The following is a 20,000-nucleotide window of genomic DNA, read 5'->3' as shown; positions in this document are numbered from 1 at the left end:
CACACACACACACACACACACAGACACACACACAGACACACACACAGACACACAGACACACACACACCCACCTTGGGTCTGAAGTTGTTGGTGGGCAGTATGTGTTCGTGCTGGGCTCGGGGGGTGCCCCAAGGGTGGTACAGCTTGAAACACTCGTTGCAGAAGTTGGACCTGCAGTCGGCACATCCCTTGGTGGCCTCTAGACTCTGAGGGGCCTTACAGAACCCACACATGATGGCCACGCTGCCAAGACTCACTGTATGTCTGTACCTGAGAGGAAAGAGGGAGGGGAAGAGAGGGAGGGAAGGTGAGGTGAGGGGCAGGAGGAGAGGGAGGAGAAGAGAGGGAGGGGAAGAGAGGGAGGAAAGGTGAGGTGAGGGGCAGGAGGAAAGGGAGGAGAAGAGAGGCAGGAGAGGTGAGGTGAGGGACAGGAGGAGAGGGAGGAGAAGAGAGGGAGGGGAAGAGAGGGAGGGGAGGGGAGGTGAGGTGAGGGACAGGAGGAGAGGGAGGAGAAGAGAGGGAGGGGAGGTGAGGTGAGGGACAGGAAGAGAGGGAGGAGAAGAGAGGGAGGGGAGGTGAGGTGAGGGACAGGAGGAGAGGGAGGAGAAGAGAGGGAGGGGAAGAGAGAGATTATAGCCAACCAGCCCAGTGTGTCATCTGCTGCATGGGCTGTACCTGGTGGGAGGATCGTGGTTCGGGATGGAGGGGTGTTTGTTAATCGTTATACAGGACAACATTACATCATGAAGATGCCACTGTCCAAGCATCACCATGACAACAGAAGGAGAGAGAAAGAGAGAGATGGAGGGGGAGAAAAGAGAGGAAGAGAGTTTTGTCTCTTCTGTTCCCCTTTCAGCTGAATGTTGGTTTTTGGGGGGGGTTTTAATTCAACTATCTGACCTGGATACTTGAGCTGTAACTGCATACTGCACTCCTTCCTCTGAGCTATAAAACATGCACAGTCATGCTTTACTGACAAAGAGCAACATCGGGAGAGCCCTGGGTGCATCTCAATGGTCTAAAGTCTCTTCTCCTTCTGCTGCAATGAAGAGCAGTTCTTTCCAATCAGCAGTAATAAAGGGAAGGAGACAGAAAGTGGAAGCAGTTTCAGACTATTGAGATGAGGATGATCAGCATGTCCATTCATGAATAGTCCTAGTCCTTTATCTCTCTCTGAGCTTGATCCACTTCCTTTTCAGAAAGTCCTCTTGATGTTGATGTAAAACAACTATGACATCACCACCAGCTTGCGCTGCAGTCTCTTCAGCTTTCTACGCCATCAGCTCTTAAAGCCCTGGCTTGGGTTAGGTGAAAGGGAACTATTCTTTTTTTTTTTTTACTTCCTTTCTGGTGAAAGGGAACGATTTTCTGTCATGTTTGTAAAGCTGTATTGACTATTCCCCTTCTCTCTCTGCCTTTCTTCATTTCCTGCAGGATTGTTTTCCTCTAATGTAATGTTTAACTGCCTCTAGTCCCTGACTGCTGCCCCTTGCGCCCCTAATGCAAGATTGTGTATAGATGCGGGGGGACAGATTCAAGACGTGTGTGTGTGTGTGTGTGTGTGTGTGTGTGTGTGTGTGTGTGCGTGTGTGTGTGTGCGTGTGTGCGCGCGTGTGCGTGCGTGTGTGTGCGTGTGTGTGCGTGTGTGTGTGCCTGTGTGTGTGTGTGAGTGTGTGCATGTGTCTGTGTCTGTGTGTTTGTGCGTTTGTGTGTGTGTGTGTGTGTGTGTGTGTGCATGTGTCTGTGTCTGTGTGTGTGTGTGTGTGTGTGTGTGTGTGTGTGTGTGTGTGTATGTGTGTGTGTTTGTACCTCTCCACGATACGCTCCAGTGTGAGGTTGCGGAGGCAGTCGGTCAGTCCTCTCTCCCCCAGCTCCACGTCTTTCTGACAGGACGGACAGGGAAACAGCATGGGGGGAGGGGCTATGTCCTTACGCCGCCGCCCTGGGTATGTCCCAAAACCTTAGAGAGGGGAGGAGGGGGAAGGGAGATAGATGTGGAGAGGTAGGAGGAGAGGGGAGGGAGGGAGGGAGGTAAAGATAGATGAGACAGGAAAAGAGAGTATAACAATGATTAAGATTTGGGGGAGAGGAGACTGGAGTGGAGGAGTTATAGCGTCCGATAGACAGAAAGTGAGAGGGGAGAGAGGGGATAGAGAGAAAGGAAAATGAAGTAGTTTATAGTGATTGTGGATGTAGTCTTAACCCAGGCTAAGAGAACAGGGGGATGATAAAGTGAGCATCAGCCATCTCCCTGATAGCACTGGAATGAGTTCACTGTGGAAGAGACCCTACATGCTGACATACACAGAAACACAGTCCCCAAAAACGCACCTGCTCACACCTGCTAGCCACTGCAGGTCACACACAGATACACACACACACACACACACACACACACACACACACACACACACACACACACACACACACACACACACACACACACACAGACTGAGTTCACACTAAGATTAACCCAGATGCTGATCTCATAATAATGTCATAGTTTGTCATACCTGTTTTACTGGCACACGCTTGTCTTTAGATGATGATGATGTCACACTAGTTTCAAAACCTACTTGGGTGCTGATGTCATTCTCATTCTCTTTCTCTCTCTCTCTCTGGCACACACATTTGTATCGCCGATGACCCACTTACGATACAAGCACACACACAGATAGCCCCCCCCCGCCCCACCCTACACCCATCCCATCCTCCACACAAGGGGATGCATTACAATGAGCCCGTCCTCCAATTTCTACCTCCATCAGCCTCCGCTGCTCCACACCCACCTGCTCGGAGCACGCGGTCCAGGCGGTCGGTGGTCTTGGGTGGGGGTCTGCGTGCCTGGCGAGGAGAACGTGTGTTGGGGGTGGAGGCGGGGGAGTTGGGCTCCGGGGGAAGGTCTGGGGGAGGGTAGCCTCTCTGTACCAGGACCTCAGCAGCACACAGCAGACACACACTGTGCTGGCACGGCAAGATGATGGGCTGCTTCACCATCTCACTACATACTGGGCAATGCAGCTCCCGCTCCATACTCTTCATATTAGACTGGGGGGGAGAGAGAGGGAAGAGAGGAGGGTGGAAGAGAGAGGGGGAGATGGAGAGGAGGGGACACGGGGCATGAGGGGAGTATGTCGATAAAAAGACTGAGTCAGATGAGTACATTCTACATTCTACGTTCTGCAGACAGAGAGAGAGAGAGAGAGAGAGAGAGAGAGAGAGAGAGAGAAGGGGGGATGCAGGGGTTAAAGAATCTGAGTGGGTGAGGAAGAAGAGAGAGGATAGAGCAGTTCCTGGTTAAGAATTGATGTTGGGCTCAGAAGCAAAAATGGGTTTGTGTGTACACACAGCTGGTGCTGACTACATGCACTATAGCCAGTCTCCTACAATATGAATAACAAGCAGTAAAGTCACCTTACTCCACCTCTGCCTAGCCTTGGAGAGTCTGTAGATAACGGGCTGTTTTCCCAGACACAGATTAAGCCTGATCCTAGACTAATAAGAATGTTCAACGGAGTTTAAGATGTGTCGGGAAACCGGCCCTCCATATTTGTGGCTCTGGCCAATGGCCTGGTCTGTCTTCCTACCTACCTTCAGTCAACACATAACCTCTTATACTAAGATTGAAATAAGCTTTAGATGTCAAGTTTCATTACCATTTGCGTACCTGGCCCACAACGTGATGCAAAGAAGCGACGAGGTAAAGTCTATCGTGAAAAAATACCCGTTTCTCACCTTTGCAACGCATTTAGCCTATTACCTTCCTTTCTGCTTTCGTTTATTTAACAAACCTGTCTAGTAAGCTGATCATCCATCTCAACCAGTTGCCTATAATGCCTACCTATGCTTTCATTTAGTCACATTTTGCATTGCAACGTTTTAGGTTTCTGTGCAGAGAAAATTGCATTCACATCGATTAAGAGTCTATGGGGATGACTCCGCTACTTTGTTCTCCTATATCAATGTATGTGTCGGCTCGGCTCACTCCATTTAATCCAGAGGGTGTCAACGGGTCTTTTTCTGCACATCTGATGCGCGAGAGCTAGCCCATACGTGGTCCACCGCGCCGCTGCCGCGTGCCTGCGCTGCATCCCGTTTCTATGACAACGAGCATCTCTGCTCTGTTGCGCGATGGGAAATCGTATATTTCCCGATTTGTTTGTGCGTTCTGGTGCGCATTAGATTGATAGACCTACTCAGAATATCTGATATAGGCCTAGGCTACTGCTGTTTTTCTTTTCTTTAGGTTACCTCAATGTCGGTGGGCTGTAGCCGATACTGGAGTCAAGCCAGTACTTGGAGCTATGCCAAATATCTAGGCTACACTGGCCTAGAATTTGCCTATTGCAATTTAGTCTGATTTTACTAGTTAATGTAATGACAGACCCATACCCATGGTCACAGAATAACCCTATGCCTATTAAATTGTGCATAGCCTATGTGGAGAACGGCCGATAATAAATGTATGTGATGCCAACAGGCTATAGGCTGGGCCTTCACCTGCATGGTGTCTAGAAATCAATGGTTCTACTAGCCTATCATGAATAGAAACATGGAAGACAGAGAGAGACATGCAGATTTAATTATTCACAGTCAGTCAGTTGATTTAATCAAGACAGGTAGGTTTATGTGGATGCAGAGGTATATGCTGGAGGCCTAGTGTCTGTAGAGCAAATAAGGACAACATAGCCACCTCGTCTATAGCCAAAATAAACACATGATGTAATTAAGTAATATACAGTTGGCCTAATAATCTCATACTTACACTGATGCGAACCAGTGCGTCCATCATCGACGTAAAGGCTTGTAGCTCCGCTTCTGCCATCCCTTAAACGCGTGGCTGCTGATGTGAACGTCCTATTGCGATTCCGAAGGTTTATCAATGTAGCCCTAACAGAATTAATACACATTCGTTGTCTTAGGGCAAATAATGAAAAATAACAATAGACTGATTAATAGATAAAAGGTCTATTCGATTGGTCGAAATGTCTAGGCGGTGTGGCGCACACAACGTCGATCCCTCTTTACAGGAGCTCTCTCATGTGTTGTATTCAATGTGCGTTGAATAAACGGAGTGGGGGAGAGAGTATGCGTGATTTTGTGCAGATGCAGGTTATCCCTCTCTCTCGCTGTCCCTCGCTCTCTCTAAATGGATAAGCTATGGAAAAGAGCTCTGACACCCACCCATGCCTCTATTACTTAAAGTTAATTAATTTAAAATGTAAGATGTTCAATGATTTTAAATCGCATTTTATTACAGGCACTGATGAATAATATAACCCAGATACCCCTATTTTCTATTGTATCTTCTTGCCACTAGATGGCGATATTGGGTAGAGACACTATGCATTCAGGAGGACGCGTTCACAAACTCCTTGGCCTGTCTCCGTTCTTAATCGTTCACAACATCGTTCAACAATCTTGAATGTACCCCAGATTAAGTTGTTGTAGCAACGAGACGCCAGATGCTTACTTGTTGTTAGCGTCTAATTAGTTTCCATAGATAGTCGATAACTGTAGCTAATTTATTGAACGTGGCTAGTTGGCTCCAAACACAATACTACTAGCAAGCAACGTCGGGCCTATACATAGAATTCCCTGACATCTTAATCGCATTGCTTGCTACCAGGTGCCTGGGTGGTGGGTGAGTAACGTTAGATAGCTAGCTAGCTATGCTAGTTGCTCTTGCTCGGTAACTTTACTCATTTGTAGTAGAACTTTAGTTGCTATCAAACGTTGTTGCGTTATATTGTTGATGTTATAACGTTACTTATCGCATTTTAGATAGCTAATTGTTAACGCTAAGATAATTGTCAATGCTTCCCCCCATTGTCATTCGATCTATGACTGTGAAGGCTACAGCATAGCCTGTCTACAGAGCCATGTCTGCAGTCAATTCCCTGGTCCCAGCGCGGTTCCTGACTCTGACAGCTCATCTTGTCATCGTCATCACCATCTTCTGGTCAAGGGTATGGATCTTAACTAGGTTCCAGACTATCTTTTTTAACCTACATGTCTGTATTTTTTTGTATTCTAAAGTCTTTTCACACCACCAGTATCATCCTCATGCTTTTCCAATTACTCTCCATCAATATCCCAAATATCCTGTGTACTTCCACCATGTGTTCTGAATCTGAAACTAATGTATCTCTGAAATGGATTGATTATTGTGTCCCATAGGAGAACAATGTCCAGGCCTGCTTGCCATTGGATTTCACTGAGGAGGAGTACACCAGAGAGGACACTAAGTAAGTTTCTTTCCCATTATATCGCCTATTCTCAGTCCTTACTCTACTTAACTGTAGTACTAATATACTGTCTTTACAATATCTATCTCTAGAACAACAAAACATTAATGTTTGTGATGTGTGAGTGATACATAGATTTGTTTTTTGATACATTCCTTCTCTCTCTCTCAGATTGGTGGTGGCGCTGTCAGTAACCATAGGTATGTTTGCTGTAGAGCTGGCTGGCTTCTTCTCTGGAGTGTCCATGTTCAACAGCAGCCAGGGCCTCCTGTGTATCCTTTACCTGGGCTCCATTCTCACAGCAAACCCCTGTAGATTACATGTACACATGCCATCTAGTGCAGCCATTCTTAACCAGTAGGCCTTGGTGAAATGTCAAGAGGTCAGTGTAACCTGACTGAATTTGTGTCAGTTAGTGTTTGCAGCATCCTTTCAGAAGCCATTGGTGGGTATATTCAGACTTATAGGTGATTGAATCCAGTGGAGGCTGGTGGACGTAGAAATAAGAGGACAGGCTAATTGTAATGCATGGAATGGAATAAAGAATGTGTGTTTGATACCATTCCTTATTCCGTTCCATGCATCACAATGAGCCCATCCTCCGATTTCTACCTCCACCAGCCCCCCCCCCCATTCAAATCGCTTTATTTTGACACAAACAGTTTCAATAAAGGCAGGTCCAGAATGATATTCAGGGTAGGAAAACAAAGCCAAATACAGTCCAGTTCCAGGCTAAAATGGCAGATCTGAAAGCCTGTGAGCTGAGCAATATGGTGATGATATTATTACCATATCCTTTGCCATATCCAATCCAATAACAGTACATTCAAATGGAGGGAGATAGGACTGAGGGGGAAATCTTGTCATTGGTTTGGTTAAGATTCCCTGACTCAAGACTCCCTCCCTTTACACCCTCCTCCCTCTATCAATCTATCCATACTAGCCATCGCAGCCCATGCCAGTGCCTCTGTGGCTCTGCTTTTCTTTCTGTTTGAGCAATGGGAATGTGACATCTACTGGTGGATCTTTGCCTTCTGCAGGTTAGTGTGCATATGTGACTGTATACTGTGTGTGTGTGTGTGTGTGTGTGTGTGTGTGTGTGTGTGTGTGTGTTACTCAGAGGTTGTGTTTCCCTGACTGAAGTCTCACCAGCACTGGCCGCCCACTGCTGCGCATCGGTCTCCCTATCTTTCTTTGTGTTCCAGAGGTGGGAGTGTTGGACCTACTGGGTTATATTTGCCTTGTGCAGGTGTGTTTCTGTTTGCGTATGTTGGTGTATGTGTATCACATCATATTTATACTTACACTCTCTCTCTCTCCCTCCCTCCCTCCCTCCCTCCCTCAGTGTGCTCCCTGCATTTGTGGAGATCCTCCTCTTCATCGCTGTGTTTGGACTAAAGAAGAAGCCACTATAACAGAGAGCAACATTATGAAATCATCTGTAGGTGTTAGTAACATTTCTCAGTGTCTGAAGACAGCTCACCAGGATGAGGGTGTTCAAGGAAGTGTCGAAGAGGTGTGGCGGATCGTGATAGTGACAGAATCCGGCACTACCTAAAAGGAGAGATGTACTGTACTGTAGAAGATGTGGTGTTTGGACCAACTGAACATGGTCCTGACAGTCTTTGGACTGCTGCCATGAACTCAAGTTTATTGGTACAAATTACATGCTGAATGGATGGACACAGTCATTTTTTTCTCTTCATCATGTTTAATGTTGTTGTGTGTCATACAATCTCTGTTCCTTGTCTTTAATTTCACAGGTTAACGTCACATTGTCGATATATTCAGCAGTGCGTCACTTCTCTGTACATGGCAGGTTCACCCGTTGCTGTAAAATGTGTAGTTTTTTTTTTATTTTAGTTTTTTTACCAATTAAACTTTGTATACACATATTTTCACCATGATATGTTTTCTCTTTGAAACCCCCCAAAAATCCAACCTACTGTAAACTATTGATGATACGGTTTGAACCAATCTTTCCAAGTGCCTTTAGAGCATCTCTTGTCTTGATAGAATCTGATTGGCACTTTTGTCTGATTATTAAATGTGACTCCTCCCATATGTGCCACTTTTTACCGGGTCCGGGTAAGTGAACGCGGATCTTGTTCCTAGAGCTGCACCGCTTGTGTTTTGAAAGAACACCGAAAGCGCCCCCAGTCTCACTCAAAATATGGGTAAGTAGAATAAGCTTACTGTTCCCACATTTAACTGTAGGGCTTGAAAGTTGACTAAGTTGGATATGAGATCATCACAATTTTCATTTCTCATTCACTGTTTAAATCTTTGGGTGGGTGTGTGACAAGAAGTGGCTAGCTAGCTAGCTAGCCTTACAGGTAATTAGTGAACGCTCGCAAATTATCTAGCTCACTCTCTGAATGCTCGACGAAATTAGTGCCAAGTGCATATTTGTTTTGTTTGATATTCTAGGGAGCTGTGTGTTACTGTTATTTTGAAGGAGTAGCACGACTAGTATTTCAGCTAGCATTCTAGCCATTCTAGTTATTGCCGGTCGGAGTAATTTCAGAACGTACTCTGACGTGGCGTAAAGATTGCTTCAGGTATTTGGTCTCTGAGAGCCGTTTTCTTTCTGCCAACAAAAGCAATGTAGCTGCTGACACACTGAACATAATATGGTCTTTGTGTAGGCTCATACCATTTAAGCAATTACATATATAAATCAAAATGCACGCCATAAGCAACTTTTTGTTTTACCCATAATGTATCTGAACAGAGGTAGTCTGTATAACCACATTGAGTGGCTATGTTTTTCGTCTTCTCCAGCCCTGTTACTTTTATTTTCCAGTGTAGACAACAGCACAGACACAGCTTAACCCATCTGCTCTCTCCCTCTCTCTTTAGCAGTGAACACAGGCACTTCTCTGGTGTTATCCAGCCTGTTATCAGTGCTGGTGTTTGCTGGGATGCAGATGTTCAGCCGACAGCTTGGATCCACTGAGTGGCTCACCATCGTGGGAGGCTTCCTGGGGTCCGTCCTCTTCATCTGCTCCCTCACTGTATCCTTTTTACACCAGACATATTTACATATTTAAGATGCATCCTCTCAATCATCTTGATTTTAGAATCCCATGGCTAGGGTGCATCTAGCCTGAGGACTCAAAGAGTGAGGGTCCTCAGGCCAGGGGGCATGTTGGGTGACTCTGTATTGTACATACAGCACTGGCAGAAATGCTAAACACAAACGCCTTTGAAGCCGCTTCATAGGTTGTCCTCTCCCCCTCTCTTTGTTTCCCACCTTAACCCCATTCCCAGGCCTTCAATAATCTAGAAAACCTGATATTCGGGAAGGGATTCCAGGCCAAGATATTCCCAGAGAGTGAGTGTTCACAATCTTGCATTAAAGTGAACTACAGAAAGTATTTTCTCTTTTATATTAAACATTGAGGAATTTCCTCTGCTCATGAGTTGCATCTCAATAGTTTTACAAAACGTCCTCATGTCTTCTCTCCTATACCCCTCTCTCTCTCTCTCTCTCTCTCCCCTCACCTCACCCCACCCCACCCCCAGTCCTCGTGTGCCTGTGCCTCTCTCTGTTTGCCTCTGGACTGGTGCACCGTGTGTGTGTCACCACATGGTAAGTATGTCCACAGATTACTGACAACAACACAACGCTCTCTTTCTCAAGAGAGACCTGATCCAAGACAGCAGCCAAGGAAGACAAGATTTCAGACAATTCACAAACGATGACACGCACACATCACAAGACAAATTACAGATGCAGACACACTTACATTACAAACAAGTTACATCATAACACACCAAAAACTAATTAGACATAGACACACCATAAAAAAGGTTAGTGATATAGACACACATGATGTTGAAGTACAAATATAGAAATACTTTGAATAATGAAGTGAGAAATAAAGTATGTGCTGTTTAGTATGTTTAAGCTTAGTGTGAAGAGTTCAATTATAAGATGATGCTCTACTGACTGGATGTCTCCTTTTGATTCCTGTCTTATCTCTTTATCTCTCTCTCTTTCTCTAGTCTGATATTCTCTCTCTTCGCCCTCTACTACATCAACAAAGTCTCAGCTGCCCTGTATCAAGCAGGTGTTCCCACGGTAACGCCAGCCAAGGCTGCCAGCAAGGGAAAGAGGAAGAACTAAGCCACCCATCTTATCGCACTTTCAACCAATCATCCAGTCAGCCTCCATCGTTGCTGCTGGCCAATCATAGAAGGGGAAGTGATCTTGATTAGCCAGTGGGAACACACCCCAGTTACCTTTTGTCTCTTGCCAACTCAGAATAATGTGTCTACTTATACACTCATGAGCTGTGTCTGAGTAGTCTGGCTTCCTTTCCTTACCTCAGTGACCACTGATCTCTGAGGACTAGATAGGTTGGAGCAACTTACCCAGTCCATTCATTTATCAGCAGTCATGAAGGGATGGAGACACGGATAAACAGCTGTTTAGGACACAGCCAGAACAGTATCTCTACATTCCCTACATCATCCCCATTTACTCTGCACTTGTTACAAATCAGCCGCACTATGATGCATACCTGTCATTGATTTGCATTTGCTTTGGTTAGTTTATGAAAATTTTTTGTTAAGATGATTTGTAATTAAAACCCTTTGAAATATATTGAGTGTCTGTGTTTTGATATTTGCTGAGCATTTCAAAGCAGAATGAGACGGGTTGGGTTGCGGGAGGGTAGACTTATTTTTACATTACATTTACATTTTTGGCATTTAGCAGATGCCTTTATCCCAAGCGACTTACGACAAGTACATTTGTACTTATGAAGGTAGATGTGTGTGTATGGGGCCGGGGTAGACTTATGAAGGTAGACTGTATTGGGGGGAGGGGGGGTAGACTTATGAAGGTAGACTGTATTGGGGGGGGGAGTAGACTTATGAAGGTAGACTCTTGTAATGGCGGGGGAGGTTAGACTTATGATGGTAGACGTATGTGTGCGTGTGTGTGTGTGTGTGCGTGCGTGTGTACGCACATGTCTGATACAAAGTCATCATGCAAGAGGGAGTAATTCTTCTCATGACTGACTGAGACTGGATGTTCAGATGCTGGGAGCAAAGAAAAAAAAAGATTTGTATGCTTGTAGTGTGTGTGCACATGTGCACAGGTGTGAGAGCAAATTAGAGATGAAGGTAGTGTGACAAGAAGTGAAGTGACTTTTTGGTTCATATTTACCATGACCTGTCTGTTTTCACCTACAATTTCCACCCTTTCACTACTCCTGGGTCACCACTCCTGGGAACATCGGATCTTTCTGAACTATTTACTAGGGGACCTGTGGCACACAACACATGATATGACTTTGTTTTCTGCGCGTGAGAGAATACACCAAGACATCCCAGACATAACCTTGACGACAGACACACCCAGTCTAAACTCTTAGCTTACTCCTTTTCTCACACACCACACCCTCCTCCCACATTCCATCACACTTATCTTAGAGCTCCAGAATCATTATGGATCGTCCTGTCATTGATGCGAACATTGACAGGTGGTTAGAATTCAGGGCGTTGACTCTAACACGTATCTGAGCGTTTAGGGGACATTTACATTTTATGATTTTTATTTTTCCTTGTGTGTGCAGAGGGCATGCCTCCCCTGTCTTCATATGTGTCCAGATCGTATGATATGGACAAATAACCCAACCAATCGTGGTGATAATTTCATGTTAAAACCATACAAGATTGATGAAAATCAAGAAAAATGATACAAGATTAAGTGTGTGAAGAAATCTATCTCTCTCTCTCTCAGAGACATCCACACACACGCGCAACCATAGGGGCGGTGCCCCTCTGTAAATTCTTGTACAAACTTTTCATAAGCTCTTGCGCAGTAGCCTACATCCCCAGCCTCTTCTCCAGCTTGTCGACCACCTCGGTAAGGTTGTTTTACTGTTTTCGGTCTTTTGCTAATCCTTAGTTAACACACACTATGACGAGAATTATTATAGGTCGAGTAGCAGATCTGGTAATTTACAGTAGACTGATACAATAGTGCTTTATGTGCGCGTGCGCCAACGCCTGTAATGTCTTAATTTATCTGTCTCGTTCTTCTTCCAATCCGCATTTTTCCAGTCTTTCCGTGACATTCATATGTCACTTATTTTAGTTTTCGAATTGTTAGGAAGTACCTACAGTAGGCAGCCTATGGGGGACCCTATGTGTCACCGACAGGTTACTATTTTGAAGATATGAGCTAAGATGTAAGGCATGCAACTTCACTAGAAACGCTCACAACGTGTGTTATTTAAGGTAGCCTAGAAATACTGAGAAAAGTTATTGATGCGGGCTAAAGCATGAACAATAGGCTATTCAGTGCCCACTTTCACTGTCAGTTACATTGATGATGCCTCCCTCACCTGAGCAGGCCCATATAGTCTACAAGAGAGCTAAAGCTTTGTCTCCAACATGGAGCAACAGATTCTGCAATCTGCAGTAATATGGGGGAAGAGTGAGAGCATGACAGAGCTATGTGCGATAGACTGTGCCAGAAATGGGAAAACTGCAGCTGCCAAAGAATTTGCTTGCAGAGCCAAGGAAAACGAACCCATCCCATCCTCTCTGAAATGCATTGTTAGTTAGTTTGCTTTAAAGGCTTAGAGTGGTGATTGTGGGGGCATGGCCAAAGTGGGGTTTGCACCATCAACCCTGTACTACATAAAGGCAGTCACAGGACACTGATGATCATTCTCTTTCTCTCCTTACCTACTCATTTCCCCCTCCCTCCTCCTCCTCTCCCTCTGTGTAGCCCTCTCTGCCATCATGTCGTCTGAGTTGGAGGGGGCCATGCAGTCTCTGATCATGGTGTTCCATCGCTATGCAGATAAAGACGGTGATGGCAAGACACTGAGCAATAAGGAGCTCAAACAACTCATGGAGACAGAGCTTTCCACTTTCCTCAAGGTAACTTTCCTCTCTCTCTCTCTCTCTCTCTCTCTCTCTCTCTCTCTCTCTCTCTCTTGCTCAACCTCCCGTTACGTGTCTCTCTCTGACTGTTGCTCTCCCACCTCAACTTGTTTCCTTCCTTCCTCATTTATACCTTCATTCACCCATCCATCCATCCACCCATTCATCCATTAATCCATCCATCCATTTGTCCCTTACTCATTCACTCCCACTCACTTCCCTCCTTAGTCATCCTTTTCTCAGTCAAAACTTACTCCAATATAAAAACAAAAAAAATTTGTATTATTCATTCACTTGTTTCAATCAACATTTCCCCATCTCTCTCTCTCTCTCTCTCTCTCTCTCTCTCTCTCTCTCTCTCTCTCTCTCTCTCTCTCTCTCTCTCTCTCTCTCTCTCTCTCTCTCTCAGACTCAAAAGGACCCAGCCACAATAGATAAGATCATGAAGGATCTGGACCAGAATAGCGACGGCAAGGTGGACTTTGTGGAGTTTGTGTCTCTGGTGGTTGGCCTGTCCATCGCCTGCGAACAATGCTACCAAGTCCACATGAAAAAGAACAAAGATGCCAAGAAGTGAGAGGGGAAAGGGCAAAGAGAAAGAGAGATAGGGAAAGAGATGGAGAGAGGAAGAAAGAATTGTAAGAATAAGAAGTCATTTTGAGAAATGAGTCTTGTTTTCATACATAAAGACTGGCTTTGCCAAGCTGGAAATATCTGCCTGTGTCTTTCTTGTATTTGACATGAAAGTGCTCAGTTGGACACTGAGGTTTGTGTTGTTGTTGGACATGTGTTTTGTTATGTTATGTTCTTTTGTAATATATTATGTTGTGTGTTTCACACAGAAAAGACTCACTTTCATATCAGCTATATGTCAACGAATGTAGAATCAATTTCTCTTTCAGACAATTTTTTTAAAATTCATTTCAAGCTGTACCATCCACCTGTTTTGCATTTACTTCATCAAGGAAAGCTGTGCGGTGGATCCAGATAAATACCTCATAGATGAGACTGTAGAAACTCTGAAATGGACATACACTGATACCTCAAGGCTTCCCTCAAGGCTGACCTCAAGGCTGCCCACCACACACACGCAAATGCACACACACACACACACACACACACACACACACACACACACACACACCCTCATCATCATCGGTACCTGGACACAAGATCAACAGAGTCATTTGGATAGACCTTTATCATGTTTTTTTATTTTTTATTAATTTGTATTAATTTTAAACAGTTTCTCAGCATTATATCTCACTAACATATCAAATCAAAATCTATTTATCACATGCACAGGATGCAGCTGTAAACAGTACAATCAAATGCCTATTACAAGCTACCTCTCAACAAGTGCCAGTCAGCTTTCACCTCAAAGTGTGTGTGTGGGGGGGATTTTGTGTGTGTGTGTGTGTGTGTGTGTGTGTGTGTGTGTGTGTGTCTGTGTCTGTGTCTGTGTCTGTGTCTGTGTTTGGGATTATCGCTGTAATCCTGTAATAAGGCCAAACAGGTGTACCAAACAGGCAAAAGTGAGCACATACCAGCACCAAACCCAAGCCAAACCTACCAGGTATGAGATCTTGAACTGAAGTGAGTAGAACTAGCAGAGCCTGTCCAGCCCGGCCTTAGCCAGGATAGCACTCTTTTCAGGTGGAGAGTTGCTGCTTAACAAGCCCCCCAATGTGGAGGTAATAGCTTGTGAAGAACCTACTATCCCATACTATTGTTATAGTACGTCAAAATAAATTATATGTATTGTCTATATCTTACCACTAGATGTCATGAGAACTCAACAGGCCAAGCTGTCTCTGTCTTCTTACTTCCCTCTGCGTCCTCTTCTCCTCACTTCCTTCTCCCTTTTCCTGTCCCGCCCTCTCTTTCCATCTCTTAATGGTGAGGTCATGATGGAACTATTTTGTCATCCGAGTAACACTTAATGTTAGGGTATAGTTTAATTAACCGTCCATACGCTAATTGTAAGAGCTACTCACCACAGAAGGTATAGTGTTGCCACAATTAGCTCTGTTGTTTCTGTTGTTTGAGCTTAGCACATGCATTAAGCAACTCATGCTTGAGATATGCTCAGAGCATGAACAATGTGAAGATTGGCTATATTTAAGTACAGGCAGGTTGTTAGAATTGAGAAATATGCCGAAGAGGCATTATGAAGCAACACTAGTGGCAGAAACACCAATCCAGATAGATAGACAGATAGATAGACAGATAGACAGATAGATAGATAGATAGATAGATAGATAGATAGATAGATAGACAGACAGACAGACAGACAGACAGACAGACAGATAGATAGATAGATAGACAGACAGACAGACAGACAGACAGACAGACAGACAGACAGACAGACAGACAGACAGACAGACAGACAGACAGACAGACAGACAGACAGACAGACAGATAGATAGATAGATAGATAGATAGATAGATAGATAGATAGACAGACAGACAGACTGTGTGTGTGTACTGTGTGTGTGTGTACTACTAAAGTATGTAGTAGTGAAAATAGTTGTGTAAAGTTCAAAACACAATCAATGGAAACAAGACAGTCTAAGAGGTGGGTGTCCTTCAACTAGAAAGCAATGGAATGAGACCTCTTCAGTTTGCACAATTATGATTATGTTCCCAGGGCAGGGCAGGGCATTGCCATTCAGTAACATCAACTGTACATGTTGTACTGCCAAGAGCAAATCCCTCTCAAAGATCAATTTAGATTTTGCTATCCATCTAAGTTTGACTTTTACACCTAAGCGTAAGCATGACAGTTGTTTTCTGTTTTCTTCCCTTTCTCTAGCACTGTGACTGCTTGTGTCACTTATTCTTATAGAAAGTCTTACTTGCAATGACTGAGATGTACAGTTGATTTATTAACTTTTGTAATAAGATCTGGATAACAGCATCTGCTAAATGAATACGAGTAAAATGTTAATGTTAATGTTAATGTAAATGTTAATGTTAATGTTAATGTAAATGCTTGAATGAAGATATTCTTTGTCACCTACTGTAAGACACTTTCTGTGGAACTAATTTAAACTCCCAACCCTAACCCTAACATTTAAATTTGAGTCATGCTTTGGGATAGATAGATTGATATAGATAGATAGATAGATAGATAGACAGACAGACAGACAGACAGACAGACAGACAGACAGACAGACAGACAGATAGATAGATAGATAGATAGATAGATAGATAGATAGATAGATAGATAGATAAAGTATGTAGTAGTGAAAATAGTTGTGTAAAGTACAAAACACAATCACTGGAAACAAGACAGTCTAAGAGGTGGATGTCCTTCAACTAGAAAGCAATGGAATGAGACCTTTTCAGTTTGCACAATGTTATTTCAACTAGTTAGTGAAAAGCTGATTATGTTCCAAGAGCAGGGCAGGGCATTGCCATTCAGTAACATCAACTGTACATGTTGTACTGCCAAGAGCAAATCCCTCTCAAAGATCAATTTAGATTTTGCTGTCCATCTAAGTTTGACTTTTACACCTAAGCGTAAGCATGACAGTTGTTTTCTGTTTTCTTCCCTTTCTCTAGCACTGTGACTGCTTGTGTCACTTATTCTTATAGAAAGTCTTACTTGCAATGACTGAGATGTACAGTTGATTTATTAACTTTTGTAATAAGATCTGGATAACAGCATCTGCTAAATGAATACAAGTAAAATGTTAATGTTAATGTAAATGTAAATGCTTGAATGAAGATATTCTTTGTCACCTACTGTAAGACACTTTCTGTGGAACTAATTTAAACTCCCAACCCTAACATTTAAATTTGAGTCATGCTTTGGGATAGATAGATTGATATAGATAGATAGATAGATAGATAGATAGATAGATAGATAGACAGACAGACAGACAGACAGACAGACAGACAGACAGTTAGACAGATAGACAGATAGATAGATAGATAGATAGATAGATAGATAGATAGATAGATAGATAGATAGATAGATAGATAGATAGATAGATAGATAGATAGATAGATAAAGTATGTAGTAGTGAAGATAGTTGTGTAAAGTACAAAACACAATCAATGGAAACAAAACAGTCTAAGAGGTGGATGTGGAGTGAGACCTCATCAGTTTGCACAATGTTATTTGAAATGGTTTGTGAAGATCCTGGTTATGTGCCAACATGAAAGGTCATTGCTATTAAGTGACATCAACATGCAGAAACCAGTCCTTTACACCTTTGTACAGTAACACACACCTTTATTTAAGTACTGGCAAGAACAAAGAACAAAAATCTAGAACTAAAAATGCTATCTCTGGTACAACTTGGCTGGCTTCATGCCAGACAGACACTCTGATGCGTGAAGCAACAGAATAGTCAAACAAAGTCCCAATGGGAGTCATTTCATTAGACATTGACTACATTGGTCTGTAGAATATTAGACGAGCAAATTAAGCAATTTAAAAAATTAAACCATTCAGTAACATCAACTGTACATGTTGTACTGCCAAGAACAAATCCCTCTCAAAGATCAATTTAGATTTTGCTGTCCATCTAAGTTTGACTTTTACACCTAAGCGTAAGCATGACAGTTGTTTTCTGTTTTCTTCCCTTTCTCTAGCACTGTGACTGCTTGTGTCACTTATTCTTATAGAAAGTCTTACTTGCAATGACTGAGATGTACAGTTGATTTATTAACTTTTTGTAATAAGATCTGGATAACAGCATCTGCTAAATGAATACAAGTAAAATGTAAATGTTAATGTAAATGTAAATGCTTGAATGAAGATATTCTTTGTCACCTACTGTAAGACACTTTCTGTGGAACTAATTTAAACTCCCAACCCTAACATTTAAATTTGAGTCATGCTTTGGGATAGATAGATTGATATAGATAGATAGATAGATAGATAGATAGATAGATAGATAGATAGACAGACAGATAGACAGATAGACAGACAGACAGACAGACAGACAGACAGACAGACAGACAGACAGACAGATAGATAGATAGATAGATAGATAGATAGATAGATAGATAGATAAAGTATGTAGTAGTGAAGATAGTTGTGTAAAGTACAAAACACAATCAATGGAAACAAAACAGTCTAAGAGGTGGATGTGGAGTGAGACCTCATCAGTTTGCACAATGTTATTTGAAATGGTTTGTGAAAACCTGGTTATGTGCCAACATGAAAGGTCATTGCTATTAAGTGACATCATCATGCAGAAACCAGTCCTTTACACCTTTGTACAGTAACACACACCTTTATTTAAGTACTGGCAAGAACAAAGAACAAAAATCTAGAACTAAAAATGCTATCTCTGGTACAACTTGGCTGGCTTCATGCCAGACAGACACTCTGATGCGTGAAGCAACAGAATAGTCAAACAAAGTCCCAATGGGAGTCATTTCATTAGACATTGACTACATTGGTCTGTAGAACATTAGACGAGCAAATTAAGCAAAGAAATACAGAAGGAACCCTAAAGGTTCACAGGGGTTTTATTGTTGTATTTCTTGCTTTTAAAAATAAAATAGAAGATGGCTCTCTCTAGTGCTGCAACCAGAGTGCATGCCCCAGCTGGCCCACACACACACACACACACACACACACACAGACAGACAGAGCCATGACTCAAACCCTCCATTTTTAGATCAGCCTGGAATCTTCACAGCCAAAGTCGCTTTACACACATACTTTCACATGATTTCTCCAGTCAAACTCAGCAACTCCTCACAGGAGAAGGATGCAACAGCTGCCCTACAATGGATTAGAGAGACAAACACAAAGAAGATCCTAAAATTCCACACGCACATACGCATACACACACACACATGTACACACATGTACACACAGCACACACACACACACACACATGTACACACATGTACACACAGCACACACACACACATGTACACACATGTACACACAGCACACACACACACACACACACACACTACTGTACAAGCAGAAACATGATCCTGACCTTTAAAATATTATAATAACACTAATTGTCATGAAGTTTTTGCAGGTCTGGGCGGACCGTTCAGGAATGCATGAATGACTAACAGTGTGTGGGTGTGTGGGTGGATGGGTGTCTTTCCTTTAAGAGGAGGCTTCCCCTTCAGTCTCACACCAGTCGCACATCAGGACCGAGTGAGTCACAACACAAACAGCATTTCTTCCTCTGACAACCCTGTTACACTACAGGTGAGTAGGGAGGGAGGGATGGAGGAGCTGCATGTTACCCATAGCTAGAGAGAACAGGAGGAAGGGAATAGGGAAGAGGGAGAGAATATGGAGGAGAGAACAGTTGGCAATGGGAGGGAGAGTGTGTTTTCTGTACTACTCTCTCTGTGTTTGTGTGCATATGGCTACACTTGATCCACTATTTAGCAACTATTGATAGTACTAAGAAATGATACATGAAAAAAAATGCTAAATTACATTATTGTTTTCAGGCTACCAAATCAGTTCTTAGTATTTCTAACAGTTGAACAGTTACAAATGGCTAACCACAAACCTGTACTGATTGTTTTTCCGCTAAATACTGTACTATCTGTAATAGCATTCTGTGTCTTTCCCAAGTATTTAACTGTTGTGTTGTAGAGACTGTGCTAGATCGTAATCCCCCTCTCGCCCCTCAGCTATGACTCGTCTGGAGACAGCCATAGTAAGCTTGGCGGAGGTATTTCAGGAGTATGCAAGCAAGGATGACAAGAAAGGCCAGCTCAGCTATGAAGAGCTCGGAGAGCTTTTCACGAAGGAGCTGAGCACTCCGAAGTTCCAGGTAAGAGACTCCACACACACATACTACTACAATATCTCCACAACATACAGAGTAGATATTTACA

At 43.2% G+C, this 20,000-nt stretch overlaps 4 protein-coding genes across 7 annotated transcripts in view; 3 read left to right on the top strand and 1 right to left on the bottom strand.

The window, feature by feature from the left end:
* The window catches only part of trim46a (tripartite motif containing 46a), a gene marked incomplete at both ends in the record, with an annotated part of 9,270 nt that extends 4,445 nt beyond the window's left edge, over positions 1 to 4,825 (bottom strand). The window contains 4 exons of the mRNA XM_083679331.1: positions 72 to 270; positions 1,810 to 1,960; positions 2,790 to 3,048; positions 4,766 to 4,825. Of these exons, the coding sequence (XP_083535457.1) occupies positions 72 to 270; positions 1,810 to 1,960; positions 2,790 to 3,048; positions 4,766 to 4,825 (669 nt within the window). The remainder of the gene's footprint in view (positions 1 to 71; positions 271 to 1,809; positions 1,961 to 2,789; positions 3,049 to 4,765) is intronic.
* Positions 4,826 to 5,472: 647 nt separating this feature from the next.
* Positions 5,473 to 7,797, top strand: LOC310811237 (transmembrane protein 107-like). 3 transcript variants are annotated; one of them, XM_083679341.1, is made up of 6 exons: positions 5,473 to 5,644; positions 5,856 to 5,969; positions 6,181 to 6,248; positions 6,420 to 6,520; positions 7,401 to 7,497; positions 7,594 to 7,797. In XM_083679341.1, the coding sequence occupies exons 2-6, from the start codon at positions 5,883 to 5,885 to the stop codon at positions 7,661 to 7,663; spliced, it is 423 nt and encodes a 140-aa protein (XP_083535467.1). In that variant the 5' UTR covers positions 5,473 to 5,644; positions 5,856 to 5,882; the 3' UTR covers positions 7,664 to 7,797. The 3 variants fall into 3 exon arrangements, with proteins under 3 accessions (XP_083535467.1, XP_083535468.1, XP_083535466.1); XM_083679342.1 differs by lacking the exon at positions 7,401 to 7,497 and adding an exon at positions 7,192 to 7,288; XM_083679340.1 differs by having other exon boundaries at positions 7,401 to 7,797.
* Positions 7,798 to 8,334: 537 nt separating this feature from the next.
* On the top strand, positions 8,335 to 10,854 carry krtcap2 (keratinocyte associated protein 2). Of its 2 annotated transcripts, none has more exons than XM_083679343.1 (5): positions 8,335 to 8,425; positions 9,111 to 9,265; positions 9,522 to 9,585; positions 9,777 to 9,843; positions 10,260 to 10,854. In XM_083679343.1, exons 1-5 carry the CDS (start codon positions 8,422 to 8,424, stop codon positions 10,378 to 10,380), a joined length of 411 nt encoding a protein of 136 aa, XP_083535469.1. In that variant the 5' UTR covers positions 8,335 to 8,421; the 3' UTR covers positions 10,381 to 10,854. The 2 variants fall into 2 exon arrangements, with proteins under 2 accessions (XP_083535469.1, XP_083535470.1); XM_083679344.1 differs by having other exon boundaries at positions 8,346 to 8,425; positions 9,114 to 9,265.
* A 1,164-nt stretch (positions 10,855 to 12,018) lies between these two features.
* LOC310811239 (protein S100-A1-like) lies at positions 12,019 to 13,870 on the top strand. Its single transcript, XM_083679345.1, has 3 exons — positions 12,019 to 12,129; positions 13,000 to 13,154; positions 13,567 to 13,870. The coding sequence occupies exons 2-3, from the start codon at positions 13,014 to 13,016 to the stop codon at positions 13,732 to 13,734; spliced, it is 309 nt and encodes a 102-aa protein (XP_083535471.1). The 5' UTR covers positions 12,019 to 12,129; positions 13,000 to 13,013; the 3' UTR covers positions 13,735 to 13,870.
* Positions 13,871 to 20,000: the final 6,130 nt, after the last annotated feature.

Source organism: Argentina silus (genome assembly GCF_951799395.1).
Source record: "Argentina silus genome assembly, chromosome: 10".
Taxonomy (NCBI): Eukaryota; Metazoa; Chordata; class Actinopteri; order Argentiniformes; family Argentinidae; genus Argentina; species Argentina silus.
The sequence above is the reverse complement of the archived record's forward strand: the minus strand, read 5'-3'. Positions and strand labels throughout refer to the sequence as shown.

Excerpts from the sequence above, each read along its gene's own strand:
- LOC310811239 (XM_083679345.1), top strand. The coding sequence starts at position 13,014 with ATGTCGTCTGAGTTGGAGGGGGCCATGCAGTCTCTGATCATGGTGTTC. Across the intron at positions 13,155-13,566 it reads AGCTTTCCACTTTCCTCAAG|ACTCAAAAGGACCCAGCCAC; the intron begins GTAACTTTCCTC and ends TCTCTCTCTCAG.
- krtcap2 (XM_083679343.1), top strand. Across the intron at positions 9,266-9,521 it reads TCTTCATCTGCTCCCTCACT|GCCTTCAATAATCTAGAAAA; the intron begins GTATCCTTTTTA and ends CCCCATTCCCAG. Across the intron at positions 9,586-9,776 it reads GGCCAAGATATTCCCAGAGA|TCCTCGTGTGCCTGTGCCTC; the intron begins GTGAGTGTTCAC and ends CCCCACCCCCAG.
- LOC310811237 (XM_083679340.1), top strand. The coding sequence starts at position 5,883 with ATGTCTGCAGTCAATTCCCTGGTCCCAGCGCGGTTCCTGACTCTGACA. Across the intron at positions 5,970-6,180 it reads TCACCATCTTCTGGTCAAGG|GAGAACAATGTCCAGGCCTG; the intron begins GTATGGATCTTA and ends TGTGTCCCATAG. Across the intron at positions 6,249-6,419 it reads TACACCAGAGAGGACACTAA|ATTGGTGGTGGCGCTGTCAG; the intron begins GTAAGTTTCTTT and ends TCTCTCTCTCAG.